At 43.6% G+C, this 21,794-nt stretch overlaps 1 protein-coding gene across 7 annotated transcripts in view; it reads left to right on the top strand.

Moving 5' to 3' along the window:
- The window catches only part of USP21 (ubiquitin specific peptidase 21), a 1,008,218-nt gene that overhangs the window by 747,220 nt on the left and 239,204 nt on the right, over window positions 1-21,794 (top strand). For all 7 annotated transcript variants that reach the window (XM_069604671.1, XM_069604661.1, XM_069604666.1 and 4 more), the window contains one exon: window positions 8,245-8,331. In XM_069604671.1, coding sequence (XP_069460772.1) covers window positions 8,245-8,331 — 87 coding nt within the window. The remainder of the gene's footprint in view (window positions 1-8,244; window positions 8,332-21,794) is intronic.

Raw genomic sequence — 21,794 nt, 5'->3', positions numbered from 1 at the left:
GATGGAGTACATTTTCTTCAGAGAACATCGAGAGACGAGTGTCCACGTGCTCCTGGGCAATGAAGAAGTTTCCACAAACCTTTTTTGTTTATCTGAATTCCTGGATCGGCAGGACCCATTGATGCTGAATTAAACATATCCATTGGGCATACAAGAACTGTAGTCAACCACTCATTGGCTGAGACCACTCATTGGCTGAGACGAATGAGCTGGGTTGCAATTGTTTCCAATTGCAGCGTTGAGTTGCAGTGGTCTGGCTCTCTCAAGATAGAAGCCCCCTCTACCCCCCAACCATAAACTCTCCCTTGAAAGAGACGCCTTTTCTGAGCCCCGATTTAGAAGCTGCTGGAAGAGGATGAAACAATTGCTGTCCACTGCCGATTTCTTTTTTTAATGCTTCATTTGTGAACCGGTGATGCGACCCATTAAATCTCTAATGAAGCAGAAGAGATTTCTGGGAAGATGCTATGTTCCAAGAATTTAACCAACTGTGACCAGCTTCGCGCAATTTTATACTAGAATCAACCTTTGTAGAAAACAGTCCACTAAACGTGATGTCATAGATGAATCTAGTCTGTTGTTCATGGTCCCAAGTGATGCAGTGTCCTCCTTGTTGGCGATCTCATAGAATGGGGAACGTCGGTGAGCCAGAAGGGGAACAGTGGGCCAGAAATCCCAGGAGAGCGGACAAAAGTTGCGAGATGGAGGAGTGAGAACGAATGAATGACTGGACTGCAGGTGGAACTGGAGTACATAAGGTGCGAGTTGAAAGCGCGATTGAGAGTGTGGCAGGGACTAGGGAGTAAAATGCATGGTTTGGCAGTGTAAAAGAGCAAGTATGTATGTACATGATTGCCAGAGTGGGTGGTTTGGGAGTGTAAGTTATGGTGGAGTGTTGGTGAGTGGGAGGGCATATCAGTGCTTGGGGGATTGGAGAACATAGAAGGGAAATATTTGCACCATTACATAACAATAAATAAAGTTATTAATATAACATTGGTTTGTACAATAAACCATAGAAGTAGAGCAAAACAAACACTGTTCAGTCAAGCTATTAACTTGATAGCAGAAACTACATACAAAAGGTGCAAACAATGACAGTCTGGCTCTTTTGCAGCCTCGCAAACACTACCTCTTTTGCACTCTAGTTCTCTAGCACCCTCATCAATACAAAATCTGCAGAACACATAATGCAACAAATACAAATTCATGCCACAAAATGTGCTTTTTTAAATCATAAAATGTTCAATTTTGTGGTGAAAAATCCTGGCAAGTCTGAACAATGAAGTTTAATTTATCCCAATGGCAGGCTTGAACAGCTTGATGTGGGCCTGGAGGCCATTAAATGTATAACTCTCATTTGAAATTGGTTAGCATGATAGAGCTAGAAAAGGGGGCTTCATTCCAAAAAAGCTTTAGGTTTTGAGAAGTGGTCCCATTACATGTCTGGCACCTCCCATCCAGCCCCGGCTGTTCATTCAAATGCAGTTTCAATTCTGGGACTTGTAGTTCAGCTTTTCCCAAATGTGTGTACTGCAAAGCAAAGACAGATTGGCAGTAGCTAAAAGCAAACATGGTCTGCTTCTTTCCCACCACTGCCTCCTTACTCTGTATGGTGGCTGTAAAGGAGAGGTGTGTATCACCTTACACCACGCCGGTCAGGTGCGAGTGGTGGGTCTGGTATTCATAGTTTTACTTTTCATTCATCATTGCAGAGCTGTAAGTTACAGAATGCAAAAAGGGGGCAGGTCTGGATGCCCTATTCACACGTGACACTGCAACAATTGAATGTGTCCGAGGTCTGCTTTGGATTGGTGTATTAATACACTTTGCTTGTATTTTTCATTGTTGAAAGCAGGCATCCACCAGCTCGTTGTGCATAGGTGTACATAAATTAGCAGTTTAGCAAAAAAAGTACTTTTTTTTTGCTTTCAAACAAGCAGACCTCTTTAATGAAACATTTTACCTTTTCTTTCACACATACACCACATAGCTGGTGGGACCTGTTGTCTGGACTTTGTTTTAAAATGCATATGAGCCATCAAAATGAACAGCCCCAAAGTTAACTTTGTGCATGAAGAGTTGGAATTTGGCAAATGAAAGGGTCACTGAAGGGGAACTTGCCACCATGACCCATTTTCCATTAATTGCTGCATACTGGGCAGCCCTTATCTGACAAAGGAGTTGTAAGTCCCAGGTCCAAGTAGAACACCATACAACTCATATGCAACAGCTTGGCAGATTGACATACATCTTAAAACCCCCAAGGCCACTTCTGCTGCTAAGCCCCTAGCTTTTAAGTCTTTCTTTAAACTGTGACTGACCCATGGAAGGGATACAAAATTCAGATATCTTGGCTGTAAACTGGACAGCCGGACACACAGCTAAAAATAGTCAGTATGGTCTAAATCCGGATGAGTGGCAACTCTACATGGTGTGCTCAGATGTACGGGTGAGATGGGAAACGACTGGACCCCTGAGACTGGCCTCTCATGCAGAATGGGTCTTTCCTCAGCCATGTTGCGGGCCTAGGGCTAAGAGACCATGGAATCCCCAACCCCTCCACACCACCCTCTAGTCCCAGCATCCACTGGTTTGGAGTGGCAGGGGATTCTTGTCGCAAGACTTGCATTTTATGTTTTGAAATAACAGGATTTCATTGAATCCGTTTTAATGTTGAAATGTAGCCTGAAAAGCAATGCAAAGTGGGGGGACAGATCTAGTTGCAGACACTCAATAGCTTTCCCAGAATTTTAGCTCCTTGTTGTGTTCCCCCAGTTTGGATATTCCTCCTAGTAGGTTAGTGTGTTTAGGAATGGTTTATTAAAGGTACAGGGTTGGGATGAATATTTTTTGCGCCAACTTGGGTTCTTTTAGCTCCCTTGTTTGTTAGATGCCAGCCTTAAGAACAAAATGAGTGTGGTTTTATGTTTTTATCATATATTTATTGTTATTCTTTCAAATTTGTCTCAGAATTGTCTCTCAGAATTGTTTCTCTCAAAATTATCATTCATAATTGTCTCTCTACATGTGTTTCACCGTTCGAATTGTTTTGGAACGGATCATTGTACAGCACCTTGGTGTAAGGCGCTCTATAAATCAATCAATCAATCATCAGGAGAGATTTAGTGCAATCAAGTTCATTCACTATGCCTAAAAACAAAGTAAAGCCGATTTAGGGTTGACATATTTGAGAATTGTTAGTTTTAATTTACAAAGCAATAACTGTTTGGTTCAACTTATTACACAAACAAAGGAAAAGACTTTAGTACAGAAATAATTAAATGCTTACCCTTATTAGAAGGGTTACTCCTTAAGTTTAGGAAAAATATTCATATAGTTTTCGAATTCACACTTTGGTTACTGAAATAGCAATTTCTTTCCAGTGTGTTGTGCCAGTTGTACATTGCTCAATTGTCTAAGGTAGACAAAAAATAGGAAAGAAAGAAAACACAACAAAGGTGAGATGGAAAGGTTAGGGGTTGGAGCCTGTTGACATGTGGCAATGGCTATGGTCTTACCTGATAAGAGATTATAGATAAACTAAGGCTCAGATTCCGCCTTGGTAGGGATAGCAGTTTAATGGCTCTGGATCCGCCTGACAGTTATCGATCCTTCCTGTAGGCCGCATAGTTTTAATGTTAGTACTGACGCTATTTCTACACGTCAAAAACAAGCGCAATGACGTTTTATGTCGCCGCACATATGCGTGCCGGTGTGATGATATAGACCTGCACAACAAATTGAAATGGATCAAGTATCCAACCAATCGGAAACCACTACTTTAGATTGTCCTTTTTTGGAAGAGCTACAGAGATATAGAAAAAGCTCAAGAGCTCCAACTCAATCGAACAGAAATACCACCCAAATATAGGTACAAATCTAAGTACCTTAACTGAAAACGCCACAGAGGGAAGAGGGGAGGAACCAAGAAACCCCATAGAAAGCCAATCGGGGGTAAAAACAAGATCTCAACGTATGGGCAACAGAAGGTAGACCTCGTAGTGAATTTATCAAACTTTGCCTTAACACCAGCATTAATATCGGCTCTCAGTAAAGGATTGCAGACTGTTGAAACTGAAAAAATACATTGAAGAATCTCCACGAGTTACAAATAGTTTCAGCACTAACAGAAACAATTGTTGAAAACACAGTATCTCTGTTAAACATCACAGAGGATAATGAATGCACCACTCAAATATTGCTAGATGAACAAGGAATCTAGTCTAACTTTGCAGAAGAAACCAATTTAAGACCAACATCAAAATTCATACCAAGCCTACCCACAGATAATGTTATATATCTTTTTCACAAGGCCGTAAGTGGCGACATTCGCAACAACTATTCGAAAAATAAAAATAAAGTTAAAATCTCACTAAAACGGAAAAAGAAGCCCTTGAACATTTAGCAAAAGATGTATCGATAATAACAAAATAGCAGATAAAGGGGAAAAAAAGCATACTGATGAACAGAACAGATTAAGTTTTGGAGGGCAAAAAGCATCTGTACGATACAAACTGTTATCAGAAACTAGACCACAATCCACTTCCGGATCTGGAGAACAAATGGAATCAAATGAATAAAACGGTTCCATGTGTTAAAATCACGGCAGAAATGGCTGTGAACACAAAATATCATGGCAAAAAGGCAGTGGTTTTGCCGCTGCAATCCATGTAAAGGAAGCGGGGGATGCCCCTGCAACCCTTGGACCCATTATACCATTTAGGGGGAGCGGGGGACACCCCCTCAACCTACGCTCCCCTTAAATGGTGTAATGGGGTACACCTTTAACGGGTCAAACCACAGCATTTTTGCCGCAATTTTTTGTTCAGGTGACATTTTTGCTGCAATTTTATCACTGCATACCAATAAAACATGGTTTCACCAAGGACTACTCAGTGAAGAAGAATATCACTACCTATTAAGCAAAGATTCAATAATGGCAACAATCTATTTCCTCCCAGAAATACATAAAGAATACAACAATTTCCCTTCATTTCGCCAGATCATAAATGGCATTGGATCACTAACGGAGAAAATTTCACAATACATAGATATATTTCTGAAACCTCTAGCTCCATACCCTCGGAGCCTAATTTTCACTTTGTTACATTAGATGTTGTACAATTATACACGAGCATCCAACACAGAAATGGAATTGAAAATGCCTCCTACTTTCTAAAATCATGCTATATTTCATATAGCCAACAAAATGAAATGATCATTAGAATGCTTGAGTTCTCATTGGAAAACATCTTTTGCTTCGACTCGGAGATTTTTAGACCAAGACAAGGGGTACAGTGATGGGGTCGAAATTCGCCCCTTTCTACGCTAACCTACTCATGGGTCTCTTCGAAATCCAACATGCCTGGATTCATACAGCCTTCACAGAAACATAACATTTTGGGGGAGGTACATAGACGATATTTTAATCATATAAGAGGGTGAATTAGAAACCCTAGACACACGTTAAATATCTGAATACTAATGAATTCACCCTATCCTTCACAAAAAAAGAAAGTCCTTCCAAAATTGAATACTTGGTCCTAGAACTGTACATCAAGGATCAGGAAATCCATACAAAACTACGCAAAACCTTCCGTAGGCAACATCCTTGTTTTTGCTACCTCAAATCACACAAAACATGTGATAAATAACATACCATACAGAGAAATATTAAGGATAAAAAGAAATTGTAGTTCTGATCTCTCCTGTCATAGTAACCTACAGAAAGCAATACCAAAGTTTAAACAACGAGGCTACCGCCCAAATGTAATGAAAAACGCAGTACAGAAAGCAGAGAAAATCTCCAGAAATTATCTACTCACAGATGAACCGAAATCTAAACTGGAATTTTCAAAGCCTAAATTTATCACCACATACAACACAGAGGTGAACACCTTAAAAAATATACTCAAGACATTGGAACATCCTTGAAATAGATCCAAACGTAAGAAATCATGTGGATGTTCAACCTAAAATTTGCTTTCGACGAGCACCAACAATCGGAAACAAAATAAGTCCAAGCTTCTTGCATCCTTTGCCCAAAGCTCAACCAACCGAAATCTTCACAAATGAGCCATTACTTGGATCCTTTAAATGTGGGAACTGTCAAATCTGTGCCCTCATGGACCATGGCAAAAAAGAAATCGCACTTCCTAATGGTTCCGTGAAAAAACTGAGAGGTTTCATCAATTGCAACACAACATATGTTGTATATGGAATTATTTGCAACTGTCTGAAAATGTATATTGACAGCGCCAAGAGGATTTTGAAAACTAGAATATTTGAACATTTGAGGACAAAAAGAAACAAGGACCTTCGATACCCTCTCTCACAGCATGTTCTGATGGAACATCAAAACTTTAAAGAAGAAAACCTAAACATTTTTGGACTAGCGAATGTTAAACACCCAAGAGGAGGCAATAGAGAGACTCCTACGGAAATCAGAAGCACAATGGATTTTTGTTATGGACACGGTCACCAATGGCCTTGACACTAAGATGTTTCATTGGTTATAAATAACATTTTGTACTCTACTTGTTCGGATGCGCGTTGTAATTTCGAACCCTGCGTAAATGACTTTGTAAAAATGTAAGATACCAACTTCAAAATGAACATAGGCAAAAAACTATTTCTGATCCCTTCATTTACATACTTTTTCTTCTGTCTATTCTTTTTCATGTATATCCGATAAGAAACTAAGGCCTGTCTGCTCTATCGTGAGCACCTGAGTTAGTATTGCTCTTTTTCTACGCAAAACCAATGAAGACCATTCTCCTACTTTTTCACCCAACAATGTAAGCCCAAGTATTACTACAACATTTACCTTAATTAACAATAAAATAGCATTGCTTAAATAATTCCCTAAAATAATACTTCACTTAAAATATAGTTTCAGAGCGCTTGGCAGACTATTTCAGCGCAAGTACGTCATTGCTCACAAGCAATGATGTCATCACACCGGCACGCATACGTGCAGCGACATAAAATGTCATTGTGCTTGTTTTTGACACGCATAAATAGTGTCAGTACTAACATTAAAACTATGCGCCCTACATGAAGCATCGATAACTTGGTCAGGCGGACCCAGAGCCAAGCGCTTTGGATTAAGGCGCTATATAAATAAAACCTCATTATCATTATTAAACTGCTATCCATAACCAAGACGGATTCTGAGCCTTAGTTTATCTATAATCTCTTAACTTCAGGTCAGACCATAGCCCTTGCCATATGTCACTACATTTTTCTCACATGTGAACAAGCTCCAACCCCTAACCTTTCCCTCTCACCTTTGCTGTGTTTTCTTTTTCCTAGTTTTTATGTTTTGTCTACCTTAGACACTTGAGCAATGTAAAAATGGCACAACACACTGGAAAGAAATTGCCATTTCAGTAAGCAAAGTGTGAATTCGAAAACTATATGAATACTTTTCCTAAACTTAAGGAGTAACCCTTCTAATAAGCGTAAGCATTTAATTATTTCTGTACTAAAGTCTTTTCCTTTGCTTGTGTAATAAGTTGAACCAAACAATTATTGCTTTGTAAATTAATACCAACAATTCTCAAATATGCCAACCCTAAACCGGATTTACTTTGTTTATAGGCATAGTGAATGAACCTGATTGCACAAAATCTCTCCTGATGATCCGTTCCAAAACCATTTTAACTGTGAAACACGTGTATAGAGACAATTTTGAGTGATCATTTTGAGAGAAACCATTCTGAGGGACAATCTTGAGAGACAAATTTGAAATAAGAATAACAAATATATTATAAAAACATAAAACCGCACTATTTCATTCTTTTCTTAAGGCTGGCATCTAGCAAACAAGGGAGCTAAAAGAACCCAAGTTGGCGCAAAAACAATTTTATCCCAACCCTGTACCTTTAATAATCTGTTGTTGTCTAGCAGCCACAAAAAAGGATAAACAATTTTTTCCTTGACAACCAATCTGTTACTCAACTTACTCAACACAACTACCACTAAACAATTTTGGAGATGGCCGGGAACAGGATATCATTGACTGCTAATTTGAAGATTGAACATGTTTAGGAATGGGGCACCACTTAAAAGACAAATTAAGCATTCAGTGATTTAGTATACGAGGAAATGGAAGAATGGGACCTGTTCACGATCTGTGTGGGGGCGGCAGGGATAGTTCTACACCAGTGACGACATATTGCATCTATGCCTTTCTACCTACTCAGGCACCATCTGAAATCTTTCTGTTCTCTCTTACAGAAAGGTTTTACAAGCGGAAAGGTCACACTATTGGACTGCTTCACCCTCTTCACCAAAGAGGAAGAGCTAAATTCTGAAAATGCACCGGTAAGTTAAGGATATTTGAGATTACGCTAAAGATTTAATACCCCATGTTGAACTGGATATTGGCCATCTGTGTGCGCTTTTATAGGTAAAACATGAGCATGTGGATTACTGGAGAACTGTTAAGCTTTGATGCACCACATCTATTAGGTGTTGCTTTGAAGACCTTACCATGCAAGTGCGCTATCATTTACTCTTCTAACCATGATATGCGATTGAAATGACTTCCCCGAGAGTTTAATTTATTGGCTTTCAGTATGTCAACTTTTCCTATCGGTATCCCTCTTTAATTTACCCTAGTCAAGATGGTACAGCACATTTAAGTAATTGGGTCTAAATGATTTTGATGTGACTGAACAATAGTTGTAACTTAGACTGATGCATGCTTTCCCTGCTATGCTTCATATGATATGGCATTTATAACACGCATGTACACAAGTTTCTAGGTGCGACAAGACAAGGAGGTAGGAAACAAAGGGAGGACACAATAATGACCTTAGTAGGCCTTGTGTCATTCAGATCACGCAAGTACGGGGATGAGCACTTCTGACCAATTAAAGGTTGGATACCTTCATTTCCATTATGCCCTAGCTAAAGCAAAAAAGTATAACTGTTTTATATCGTAAATTGAAAAAACGTGTTTAAGGTGAGTCAGTTTGGCCTATATCGCTGTATCCTCTCCTATTGGAATAGTATTGACAGCCCCTTGTGAAGGGAGCCATAGAGCGTGTGCCCTCCTGGGAGCAAAGGTAGTGGTTGGAACTCATTGTTTTTGGAGTGAAAGAAAGACTGAGGCCTGCCTCCCATCACACATCTGAGGCTTGCAAATGTGTACATGTGAAAGGATAAATTCAAGATAGTCACATTAGCCCAGACCTTCCAGGCCCAAAAGATGCTAGATTGACTGATGGTACTGGGCCTTTAAGATGCCTTCTATGTGCTAATCCATTTCAAAGTAATGGATGTACCTGATGTTTGTGGTTGGGAACACCCATTACTAGTTTTCTGTACTATCCTTTGGCCTTTCTTCAGCCCCAAGGGTTTTCACCAGGCTGTTTGCTGTGGTGGCTGTATGTTTCATGAAGGGCCAGATTCACCTTTTCCCATACCTCGACGATTGGCTCATTTGAGACCGCACCCAAGGTCAGTTGTCAGCCCACTTGGGCCACACTTGTCATCTGCATCAACACTTTGGACTTCTCCCTCAACATCTAAGTCTCATGTCATATTTCTAATATCAGAATCGGGTCCAGCCTCTTCTTTTCTGTGTCTTCTCTGTCTCATGGCATCCTGTATAGTCACACACAAGGTCCCCTTAGTGGCTACTCTGCTGTTAGTGGTCTGTTTCAGGGCAACGTGAGTGACCCTTTGCAAGTCTGGAACAAGGTGCGACAGGATATCCTGTAGTGGGCCATGTGAGATAGTTTGCCCTGCTTGCTTTCCTTCCATCTGCATGGTGTTAGTATATCCAGATTATGACCGAAAGCAGATTGGCCATGCATTACAACAGCGAGAGATGGTGTGGGGTCTCTGTTCAAGGAAGCTGTGGTTACGGGCTACCACTTATGTCAGCAGCCCAATTTGCTGGAACCAAGAACATCATTCTGGACACCTTAAACAGGCTCACATTAGTGCCAGGAATTTCTGGGGAAGATCTTTGCAGTTTGGGGAACCTCGGACGAACCTCTTTGCCTCCAATGTCAACAGGAAGTGTGAGTTTCTCTGCTTGAGAGATTTGATCCTGCAAGCGCTTTGTGCGATATGTTGATTGAGTAGAACTTCGAAATCCTCAATGCCGTCCCTCAGATTCATGTCACTCCACTGGTTCTCAGGAGACTGCATAAGTTCAGGTCCACCATAATCCTTAGTGCCCTGGATGGGCCTGTAGGACATGGTACCCAGAACCACTGGACATGCCATCTCTCCACTCTGTCTCCCAACGAGGGTCGATCGGCTCTACCAGTTGATGGGCTAGGTCCTCCACTGAAGCATTAGCAGCCTCAACCTTCATGCTTACTTGCAAAGGGGCTAAGGTACATGGAGTAGGATCTTTCAGATGCTGTCCTGAATGTACTCCTTTCCTCCAGGAGACCCACAGCCCAGTTTATGTATGCCTGCAACTGCCACGAGAAGGGTCTGGCCCATTTGGACTGTCTGATCTCTGCTGTTCTCGAATTCCTGCTTTTCGATTTTGTCCAGCAGGACCTTCACATTAGCACTGTAAAGGGATGCCTGGACTCTATTTTGATATTTAAGACAAATCCCGAAAAGGGCTTGTTCTTTTCCTCCCCACTGTTAATGCATTATATTATTTTAGGCAGTTTGCTTCACAGCAGTTTATTGCTACTGCTTGGTGTTTAAATCTTGTAACTTTTCGAATGACGGCTCAGTTTGAGGCCTTTGTTTCCCATGGGCTGGTTATCCTGATTGGCATCACTTCCGGAGCTCACTCTATTAAACCTCTCTTCCTAAGGTTTTGTCAACCCCTTCACCACCCCCCTCCCTCCCAAGATTGTCCATTGACCCTCCTTTCTAAGGCTATGTTCTGTTACTAGGATTTATACCACAGCCTGACATCCATTTGTCTTCTACCCTCCATCTCATCCATCTAAGGGGAGGAAAAGGTTTAACCGCCTCATCCCCAAGATACCTTTCAGCGATTGTTTCGTGGATGAGTAACATCAGAATAATGTGGCTAGCTGTTTGCTACATGGTACCGTCCTTCTACCTACTGAATTTTTGATTGATTTTTTTTTGCCGAAAGAAATGTATTGAAAAAATGTGTCTAAATGTACATGAGGGGGGAGTGTATAAAAGGGGTGGGGGAGGGGGTTGGGGTAACAACAGGGAAATGGGGTATTTGAGGGGCGGCCCATATTTTAAAAGTATTTGAATGAGTTTTTTCAATGGACCTTTGTCAGCAAGAAATCCATTGAAAAAACGAACGTCAGTAAAATGACATATCCATTTGTTGGTTACACTAGGGCTGGTGCTTGAGTGGGCAGTGTCATTGCTAAACAGACCATGTCAAGATGGATTGTCCTTTGCATTTTCAAGTGCTACCTTCAGTCACATCTTTCATGGGCAGATCATAGCTGGCCTACTCACCAAGGCCCTGGCGGCTTCCTCTGCGTAGCAGAAGGTATCCCGGTTTTCGACAACTGTTAGGAAGCTATGTGGGGGTGTGCGTCACAGGTCTGCCATGCATTACTTACTATATTCATTTTCAGGTAAGGATGCCAGATTTGTTCGGACGGGTTGTAGAATTTCCTGCTGTGTGTGGTGGTTTCTCACTGCCCTCCCCTTCATGTTCTGTACTGCTTTGGAACCATATCACACATGTGCAATATGTAGCAGGAAGGAATCCATTAGAGGAGCAAATAGCTTAACTCTTGGAATGTTGTTTCTGATGGATTAGTCTTTACTTCAACATAGTCTTCATCGACCGCCGAATCTACAGATATACACAGATTGCTCCCCCATTTGCAGAGGGTGGAGGTAAACATGTAGAATGGTTGGCATGGATGGCAACTGGCTCAATATACACTGTTCATGACGTTGCATCCAATCATGGGCGGCAACAATGCACTGCGCATCCTGCTGGCTGAAAAAAATTCAAAGCCACACTGAGACTGCAGAGTGAATATCTAAGATGAGTAATCTGTGGGTGGAAGCATTAATACATAAGTAATAACTTCATCAAGAGGTGAGTAATTTTCTTTTTTTTCCTGGCCATGTTGCTGCCGTTGGGACAAATCTAGCAGTTATTTCGAGATAAGCACCTGAACTGCGTATGGTATATTTGCCCTTTTTGTTTCTTCGAATCCTCTATAATTTGATAGTTGCATAATTATTACTTAATACAGAGAACTAGTTATTGAGTTATTGTGCTGCTTTGTATTACTTCACTTCCATTATTTTGTTGTATTGTTTGCCTACATCCTTCACTATGTTTGGCATTCTGTTAAATCTATTGTGTTCACGCTTTGTAAAAATATTAATGACATGTCATACTTGGTCTCTTTTGGTCAGCATAGTTATATTGGTATTTCTCTGAATTGGGGGTGGGGGGTGAATCAGATGCATCCAATCACTTCCTCCAGGCTATGTTGTGCTGGCTGCAATAAAGTGTATCTGATTCTTCTTCAAACCACAAAACAAGAATTTCAAATGGTTAGCTCAGTATGTCATGCGTCCCTTCTTTGTGAGGTAATGGAACCGATGGAAACTTGGCCGCCATAGAAGAGTTCCGTCACGTTGGGCCCGCAACGCTAGGCTGCGGTCTAGTCTTTTCCAAGATGGCCACCGCCTGTGATATCAGCGTTTCGTTGCAGCCGGCATTCGCATTGCAACTGAGTGTGCTACTCTGCTGGTTGTTGCACTCTGCGTTATTTCTTTTGGCTCTGCTGAGCCCCCTCTATCCTGTCTTGGGCCCCCTGGCCCTCCTCTGTATTTTCTCTGTTTCCTCTGGTTACCTGTTCTGTCTCTCGGGCGGACCTTCGCAGTGCCTTCCCTTGTTCCGATCTCTTTCACCTCTCTCGTGGGCGCTCTCTCACTCTCGTCTCCCTTCGCTCCGTATTATTTCAGTCCTGCTACGATACTTATCCTGTCCTTGAGCTTCCTGAATTTCAGATACTATCTGATTTAGCACAGTCATCGTTTCTTCTCTAAGTTACCAGATATTTTGTGCATCTCTCCATTTCTCATCTGGTACGCCTGCAGACACTGACACTTACCTGGGGTTCCATCTCTCCATTGGCATCAGGATTCCCTCTCTTCAGCAAAGACGTTTCATTATTTTATTTTTTTTTGCCTACCTGGCTTTTCCCCCGTTGGCTATTGTGGGTCCGGGGCCACTGGTTTCCGGAACTTTCCGACAACCATTGTGGCGTCTTTCTGCGGTAGACCATATCTTCTAAAAAATAAATCCTCCATTAAGGAAAGAAAGAAGAAGTTGACTAAGGCTCTTTCTTCAGGTGAGGAGGAGGGGTAAGAGACAGAATTGGGAAGTGATTTGGGTATTACGGACAAAGCTGATATTTGTGACAGTGTGAATGCAGGAATTGCCCGATTACTGCCTTCTGCCACAATATTTTTCTTATTCCGCTATGTGTTTGAAAATTATTAGCATATCTTGTTTGTTCTCTCCCTCTTTCTCCCTCTTTATTTCTCTTCTTGTTCCTCTTTCTCTTCTTCTTTGTCATGTGTATGTATGTGTGTGTGTGAGTGAAACTTCTTGAGCTTAATTTTCCATTTATAGTCATTGCCGATAGAATAGCTGCTGCTCAATATTTTTAACTGTGAATGCTCTTGCAGGGCATAGTGTATCCGTCTTGATATACATATCAGACGGCTGCAACTTTTAGAATTTATTTGTACATCAGTACGCAAAGCTCCCATTGTTGTGACATAATTTTGCAAGAGGTTGGCCCGGCCGTGCTGCTCACGTGGTTAATAATATGAATGAAATACTATATTCACATCTAAATTGCCATCACAAACTAATCTGAAATTTAATTTGACCAATGTGGGTTTGAATAATAATTTTGTTAGCGTTTACCAATTCAAAATGGCCACAATATTTAGTTTGTATTTTGTTGGCCGGTCACATGACCATTGGTCATCTGACTTGACACATGAGGGGCGGAGCCAGGGGGGCGCTTTTGCTTTTAAATCAACGGGATGCAAACAGTAAATTAATTTAACTTCTCCTGAGGAAGCTCTAGATTGAGCAGAAGATTTGACTTTTTTTACCCGTAGGGGTGAGTGGGTCTATGAATGGTCTGCCTATATTTCCCACAGTTATATATGTCTCGCTGGATGGATTTGAATGACATTTTTCTAAAATAAATGTTGTTCCTGTGTCCCCCCACTAGCCCCCCAGGTCTCTTGGCTTGACGTTTTGTTAAATATTTGTTAAGTTATTAAGAAAACAAAAATAACAGTTTTTGGCCTACTCTCATTCATTTTCCCATAGAGAAAAAGTTTAAAACCACAGAGGGCTATAGACCAAATAAGAAAACTTGGGCACAAAATGCTACAAACCTGTCTTTTGCTGGTTTGGGGTAAATCCGCCCATTCGTTTTTAAATATTCGACGGGCGGGGTTGGGGGGGTGGGGGGCTGCCCCTCCTCCCGAAATAGTTATAAATATTTTCCATGGTGTTTTACAGCAGAGAGCCCTTTCAGCCATACAGAGGGATGCCGAAAATGAAAAGTGCTCAAAATGCTATTTGGAGGAGGAAAAGGTTGTATTCACATCAAGCTAGAGGGGGTGAGGGGGAAGGACGAGATGTTGAAGTGTGGAGTTGAGGGTGGGTTGGGGAGCCTGTTTGGTGTAGAAAAGTTTCAGTTTATCAAGGAATCTCGAGGGAATCTCACAAGATTACTGTGGTAGCGTTGCAAGAGGTGCTCGGAAAAGAAAATGTCACACAAACCGAAGAGTGAAAGAGTGTAATGGGAGCGGGCTGGGGAGAGCAACTCAATGGAGGGCAGTGGGAGGGACAAAGAAACGAGGAGGGGGGACAAAATGGTGAGTGCCAGTGAGGACGGGGACACTTTTTAATTTCTAAGTGTTTTCTCTTTACTGTGTCAACATACGTTACCTCACCATGGGAATGGGCATAGTCAGGATGTTTACTGGAAAATTATCACAGGAATTGCAAGAGAGGGTAAAAATCATGTACAATGGACACGACTGTGGCCAGTGACCCTAAGACTGAGTGCCATGGCTAGTAAGCCACTGGAAATGGTCAAAGGGCACTGGACACTGAGGTTGCTAGGGGGTTGTGGGCCTCGGCCTGTGCCCTTCACTCATTTTAAATCATTGGTGCAACATGTACAGTGGCCATGGACGAAGTAAAGGCCATGTCTAGTGGGCCCCGAAGAAACTATAGTATAACAAAAGCCTTGAAATTCAGTGAAAAAACATTAGTTAAGATAACGTTTAGGTGATCAGATTTATTGGTACAAAACCCTTGATATTCACTGTGTGTGGGAGGTGATGGCCATCTTAACTGTTTTTTTACTGAATCGATTTTAGAGCGGCAGTATAGTTGAGTATCAAGATACATGGGAAACCTGAAAAATGAATTGCTAATAACTTTGGACTGGCATGGTGGATTTGGCTGAAATTTTGCAAACAAAATGTTTGTCATGACCCTAACTCCCTACCCCCCCCCCCCCCACCCACCAACTGGTAATTTTGGAATAGATCCATAAAAAAAATGTTAAAGTAAAAAAAATGCTGTTTCGACCTTGTCCCTATTCATTTTTCCTTAGAGGAAAAAGTGAACATTGTGCTCCAGCGCACAGCCAAAACGGCTTAATGGAATTGGACCAGGTACGAAACAACTTGGGCACGAAGCGTTGATTTGATCTCTGGGAGGGTTCTCAGGTTATTTCGTCCAGTAGTTTTCCAAATATTTGACGGGGAACAGGGTGCCCCTTCTCTGAAAATTATAGCTATATCTCCCATGGTGCTTTGCTGGAGGGAGGCTTTCCAGAAATGAAAGTCGCCTTTTTTTGGTTCGATGCGAGAGATGTTCGTGAACATTTTTGAAAAATGTGTGAATATTTGAAAACAAGAAAGTTGAAAAAAATGCCTTTTGGAACAGGAAAAAGGCAGAAATGGCATCAGACTACAGGTGGGTAGGGGGGTAGACGACACCATGTCAAATTAGGAATTTGGGAGAGGGATTGCGGGTAGAGGGCGGCAGGGGCTGGGGACCAAGTTCAGAGCTCGAAAGCTTTTGCATATTTGAGGATATGGTTGTGTGGAATTCGACCATCCGCACGGAGAGAGTGCACTCGCCTGGGCCTTTTTGGATTTTTTTTTTATAATGAAAATGTTTGATGGGAGATCAGCCTCCAAAAATGTGTGAGGCCATTTCGTGCACATTTTATCTGCTCACTGCACAAAACCATAGTCACGTGTACTCCAGGAAGAGAGAGCTTTCAGGTGCCATCTTCCCCTGTCTTATTCAGCTGGAATGTGACAGCCACGGGTACATCAAAGCATCTGAAGGGGGAAGGCGCACCTTCCTCCGGCCATGGGTAGCCTAATTAAAATATCAACGGGTCCATGGATCTGCCTTCCTGTTGTGTTTAGTTTGGCTGGCGGCAGTGCATACTAACGAGAGATAATTGAGGCAAGCCTGAAGGAGATTAGTTGCTGAACAAGACAACACTCCTTTGGTATGCAATGTGTCAGCAATGTGTTAGCTTGAACCTAGTTCCCACCTCTCTGTAAGAAAGGCAGTGAATGGCCTGTCTGGTTCCATCAGTTACCGTAGGTGTCCCTGCAGAGCGGACCCCTTACAGAGGGACAAAGGATGTGATTTAGGGGAGACGGGAAGTCTGCTCCCGTTCCAAACTTCAAGGGAGACCTGTGCTTTAATCAGGAGACACAGAGGACAGACAGATTCACGAGGGAAAGGGATGCTCTCTGGATACTGACAGGAGGGTAGTTGTTAGAGTAATTAGTCTTACTGTTAAAGATTATTCGGTTTCAGCACCAAGGGAAAAGAGTCATAACTGTCTCTAGGGGCCTTCGGTGAAGGGCCAGGGGGCAGGACCACAATGTACCTAGTGCTTAAGAAGTTCTTGATGCTCAACAGCATTGAGGCGGTTCCAGGGTGCTTTGCAGCTCCTGAGACAGAGTTTGTGGCGGGAGACCGCTGCGGGTATCAGGTGGCAAGCAGTTCTGCAAGCAAGGTTGGGCAGATGGCTGCAAGCTGGCCGGTGTGGCAGCTAGGGGCCAAGAATCATCGTCTCTGTGCTAGTTGGTGGATTTGGAGCACTGGTTGAAGCGTCTCGGACGGCTCTGGTGACTGCGGCGTGACAACAGTCAGCGGAGCAGTCCGATACGGTTGTAGGGCTCGACTGTCTCAAATGTCCTTAAAAGATGGACACTGGTTGATGCTTGTGTGGTGGTACTCCTAGCTTCTTCGCAGGGCTTGTGTCGTCCTTTAAAGGCGGACGGCCCAACGCTCAGGAGAGTGGTTGCAGGTAACTGCCTTGTTTTTTGTCCAGAGACTCTCCAGCACTTCCCAATTAGGAAGCTTTCTGGCAGAACCTAGCAGGGCGCGCTGTGTGCTGGCTGTGTACTGGTTCTGGAGCTACTGGATGGGTGCTCGGAGTCCGGTATTATCAGACTTAAGCATGCACTGACCTGTTCACTAAAGGCTGAAAATCAGATCAGCCCAAAACAGCATTTGAGACCCTGGAAGCTAACAGGGGACTTGAGCTCTTTCCAGGATGTCCGCTGGGACAAACCCTTGCAGGGACGAAAAAAAACCTCGCTGACAAAAGGCGTAGCTGCAGAGAAATTTGGTAGGTACTCCGAGATTAAATGGACTTGCAGATTGGCAGTAGTGCTGATGTCCAGGAAGAAGCTCCAAAAGGCAGGAAGTCAGGATCGGGCGGTGCAGTTAATGAGAGAGAATCCAAGAAGAGAGAATTGGAGTGAATAAGACCAGGCGCAAGGAGTAACCATATCAAAAGGCACGCAAGACTCAGAGCTGCAGGAACTAGGACATTTTGGGACGTGGGAGAAGCACAATAGATATCAAGCCCAAGGCGGCAGGTGAGAGTGAGAGACTCCGGAGACTAAGTGTCCCAAGAGAAATTGGGCAAAAAACGTAGAAAGATAGATCACATTAGAAAGCTCCAAAGCTTACTAGAATTAGTGACGCATCCGCTTACTGTCTTGCTACTCCTGATAAACTTTCACTGCCTTCCACAGTCTGTCATCGGCATCTTGCTCCCCCTGTGGACTAGACCGCTGCAGTTGATATGAGTCCATGGCACTGCAGAGCGCCACCTTGGAAGCGTAAGTAAGGTACAAATACGGTGTCCCTTCATCATTGCCATAAGGACCAAGTAGACAATGGTCATCTCCCGACAGTATGCACACTGCACGTCCCCCACCAGGGCTTGCGGCCCGGGCTTCCAGGGATGCAACCTGTGAAAACTTGTAACGCTCACCTGGTATCCACGGGGACGTCACACAGTCTGTTCTGATCTCTTACGACCCCGAATCCTTCCCTGGAGTGTACTCGACTGAGACTGGGCCTGAAACACAGGATTGGTAGAGATTAACTCCCTATTGTCTGTGTGCTTGAACCCTTTTTTCCCCGGGGTCCAACCCCTCCCTTTGATCACCAGCACACCTTGTTTTCTTGGAAAGTGTGCTCTCCGTCCTGCTTTCAGCGCAGGGGCGCGTTGATTGATGCGGGCTCGTTGCTGCCTAGTTACTTCACTGGCAAGAGTCCGACAGGTAAGTATAATGAGTCTTTTGAACAGCTCTCTAACTTTGTTCCTTTCCTTCCTTAGATGATGGCCGGCGTCCGGGGATGGCGACGTGCTGCTGAGATGAGTAGCGCTGAAGGTGAGTAAGAGCATGATGCAACCCTTTTGTATTTGTATTGAACTGAGTTCTTTTTCTGTGTCTTTTAGGTGCCGCAACATTTTCAGCGTGGATGCCGGTTATGAAGAAGAAACGCGGTGAGTAAGCGCAGTATGCAGCGCCTCTAGATGTTTCCATGCTAACCTGTAGTGTCTTTTCCCTCTTGCAGATGGATGAGAAGTTCCGGAGACAGAGTTCCCCCAGAGCAGCTGGGATTCAGGTAAGTGTTTGAAGCTCGTACAGTCTTTAAAAATAAGCAAAGATTTGCTGAATGCTTACTAATGCCTTTTTTCTGTTCTTTTCCCTTTTCCTTAGGAAGCGGCGTGCCGGGATGGGAATGACACTGCCGAAGATGCCCGCAGAACAGAAGGAGCGATGAATGATGGGCAGAAACACCGCAAGGTAAGGCTGTTCTTAATGGTGTTCTTGTTCTTGCAGGAGCTGAGTGCAGAAGAAAGATGGCAGGCTTACTGAAGACCGATCCGAACACGGTGAGTGTCACGCTGCAGGTGCAGAAAACACAAACCATGTTTCTCAGCCTGGGCGTGGCTTAAATAGTCTTTGGGCTGAACCACACCCAAAAGACTAGACTGCACATGGAGTTCTGGGAACCGAAATATGTGGGGGCATCCATCTTGTCCTCATCAATGCACTAGAAGTCCAATCCCCAATGTTATCCTATGGGAGTGAGTGAGTCAGGTGCCACAAGCGCCAAGTCTGACTCCAAGTGGGTCTTTGGAGGGATGAAGAGGCCCTTGAGGGCCATGTAGGTGATTGTGGCCTGGCTCCATCCTGATATCTTGGAGGGCTGGGGACATGAGGGGCAGGAATCATGACAAAACTGTGCAGCAGTCTCGGAGCACGCACAGCAGCAGCGGGTTTTCAAGAATGGTCAGCAGGACCGTAACCCTTCCAGTCAACAAGGTACTGCAAGCGCACGTGGTAATAACGGGAATCACATATTGCAGCCACCTCATATTCAGGTCCTTGGGCCTCATTACACGTTAGGCGGTAAACCATGGTGCTGTTAGGGGAAAGAGCGAATTACGGTACCGCAAATTGCGGTACCGTAATTAGCACCAAGGTCCCTTTGCAGGTCCCAACTTTAACGGCTGGTCTACACCTGCCCTTAAGGTCGGGTCCCGCAAAGGGACCTCGTAGTAAGGCGGTAAGGGTTAACGGTCACCGGTACCTTACCGGTGACCGTTAACCCTTACTGCCTAACGTGTAATGAGGCCCCTTGTATCAACCGGGGGGAGGAGAATGCCGACCTGGCAGCAAAAAATGATCCAACACATGAGCCTTCAGCTGGGAAATATGAAAAACCGGGTAGATCCTCTTCCAAGAAGATGGCAGCTGGAGGCGGTAAGCAACCCTCCCACTATGTTCCTCGCTTTTAAACATCAGAGACAATTTGGTAGGTGTTAGTCTGTTAGGTAAGTATTTAGAAGCCAACCAAACCTTGTCTCCCGAAGAGAAGGTTGGCTCAGGACTCCTCCTTTTGTCTGCTAAAGCCTTTATCCGGGCACAAGACTCCTGCAAGGCTGAAAGAGCACTGGCATGGCCGCCTTGGATGCTGCTTACGAGGAAATCAAGCGATGATAATTTCTGGATTCCAGGACGAACTGTACGGAAGGAGACGGGATGAAAGCCATAAGAACAAAGGCTCAGTCCAGTGAAGGTATGCAGGGAATTATTGTATGCGAACTCAGCAAATGGCAGCACGTCACTACAGTTAGCTTGAGTTGGCGAAACAAAACATCTGAGATGCTGTTCGAGGGACTGGTTGACCCGCTCAGTTTGGCCAACGGTTTGCGTATGTTAACCTGAAGATAAGGCCCTTTGGACACCTAATAGTTTACACAGATGGGTCCAAAAACTGGAGGTGAATTGGGAACCCTGGTCGGAGGCTATCCTTGTGGCAGGCCATGTAAACGAAAAATAGAATGTAAAAAACATTTAGCCATCTGGGGTGCAGAGCGTACCTGGTGCATGGGAACAAAATAACCCATTTTGGTTAATGAGTCTACAGCAGGGGTGTTGCTAGGTCTGGAAAAGATCTGGGGCTATGCTAATGTTGAGACTGTCGGGACTCGGGCTAGCTAGCCTTATGGTTGTAGCCCTGAGCTTCTATCGCAGGCTGCAACCAAAAGACCCGGATCTATAGCCCCGTCAGCCCCCACCTAGCAACGCCTCTGGTCTACAGTGACCATGATAGCGGTGTTCTTGACAAAATCAGTGGATAAGGTTGAGAAGGCAAGGCAGGTTGCACTAAGAGACCAAAAGGACGATGATGGGGTACTTTAGACTGTAAACAAGTGGAACAGGCTGATACATAGGCCTTTTGTGTATTCTCTCAATGAAGGCCACCAGAAATGTCTTCATATCAGGTCGATAGTGTTGCAGACTCCCTGATGTCCTACAGCCTTAGTGTCGTGACACATCGACATGGCTTGCGTCTTTAAGGCAGTTATGGGTATAAACAGCCTGTGGTCTTGGAACCGAAGATCTTGATCTGAAGCGAAGGCATACTTGCAAACGCCTTGTAACAAGGGTAGATGGTCAAGCGTTGCTTTCTTCACATTTCTAATGAAATCCAACACAAAAAAAAGGTGGTTCGAGGAAGTAACTTCTCTCTGGGAAGGACTCTACCAGATATGGTTTCCCAACAGGACAAGGTATCTGCTTGAATGTTCTCATGGCCCGGAATAAAAGTCAAATGGATGTCAAACTGGGAAAAAATAAGCCCACCTAGCTTGCTGGCAGTTTTGACATTCCATTTGTTGTTAAACTCTGAGATTTCGATGGTCGGTCCTAACTTTGACCTGATAAGGGGATCCTAGAAGCAAATGTCTCCATTACTGACAAGCTTGTTTGATGGCCAAAAGCTCCTTTTCCAGAACTGAGTAGTTAGTTTCAGACGGAGTCAGTGTCTTAGACAGAAAGGCAACCGGGTGTTCAAAGCCGTCTTCATATTTCTGTTTTAGAACTGCCCCTAGTGCCGTATGAGATGCATCGGTCTGTAAGATACGGGTACGGGTATGGTACGGGTACTGCAG

Source organism: Ambystoma mexicanum, chromosome 1p, assembly GCF_040938575.1.
Source record: "Ambystoma mexicanum isolate Mex_15411 chromosome 1p, UKY_AmexF1_1, whole genome shotgun sequence".
Classification (NCBI taxonomy): domain Eukaryota; kingdom Metazoa; phylum Chordata; class Amphibia; order Caudata; family Ambystomatidae; genus Ambystoma; species Ambystoma mexicanum.
Note: the sequence above shows the minus strand (reverse complement) of the source record. Positions and strands in the feature narration are given on the sequence as shown.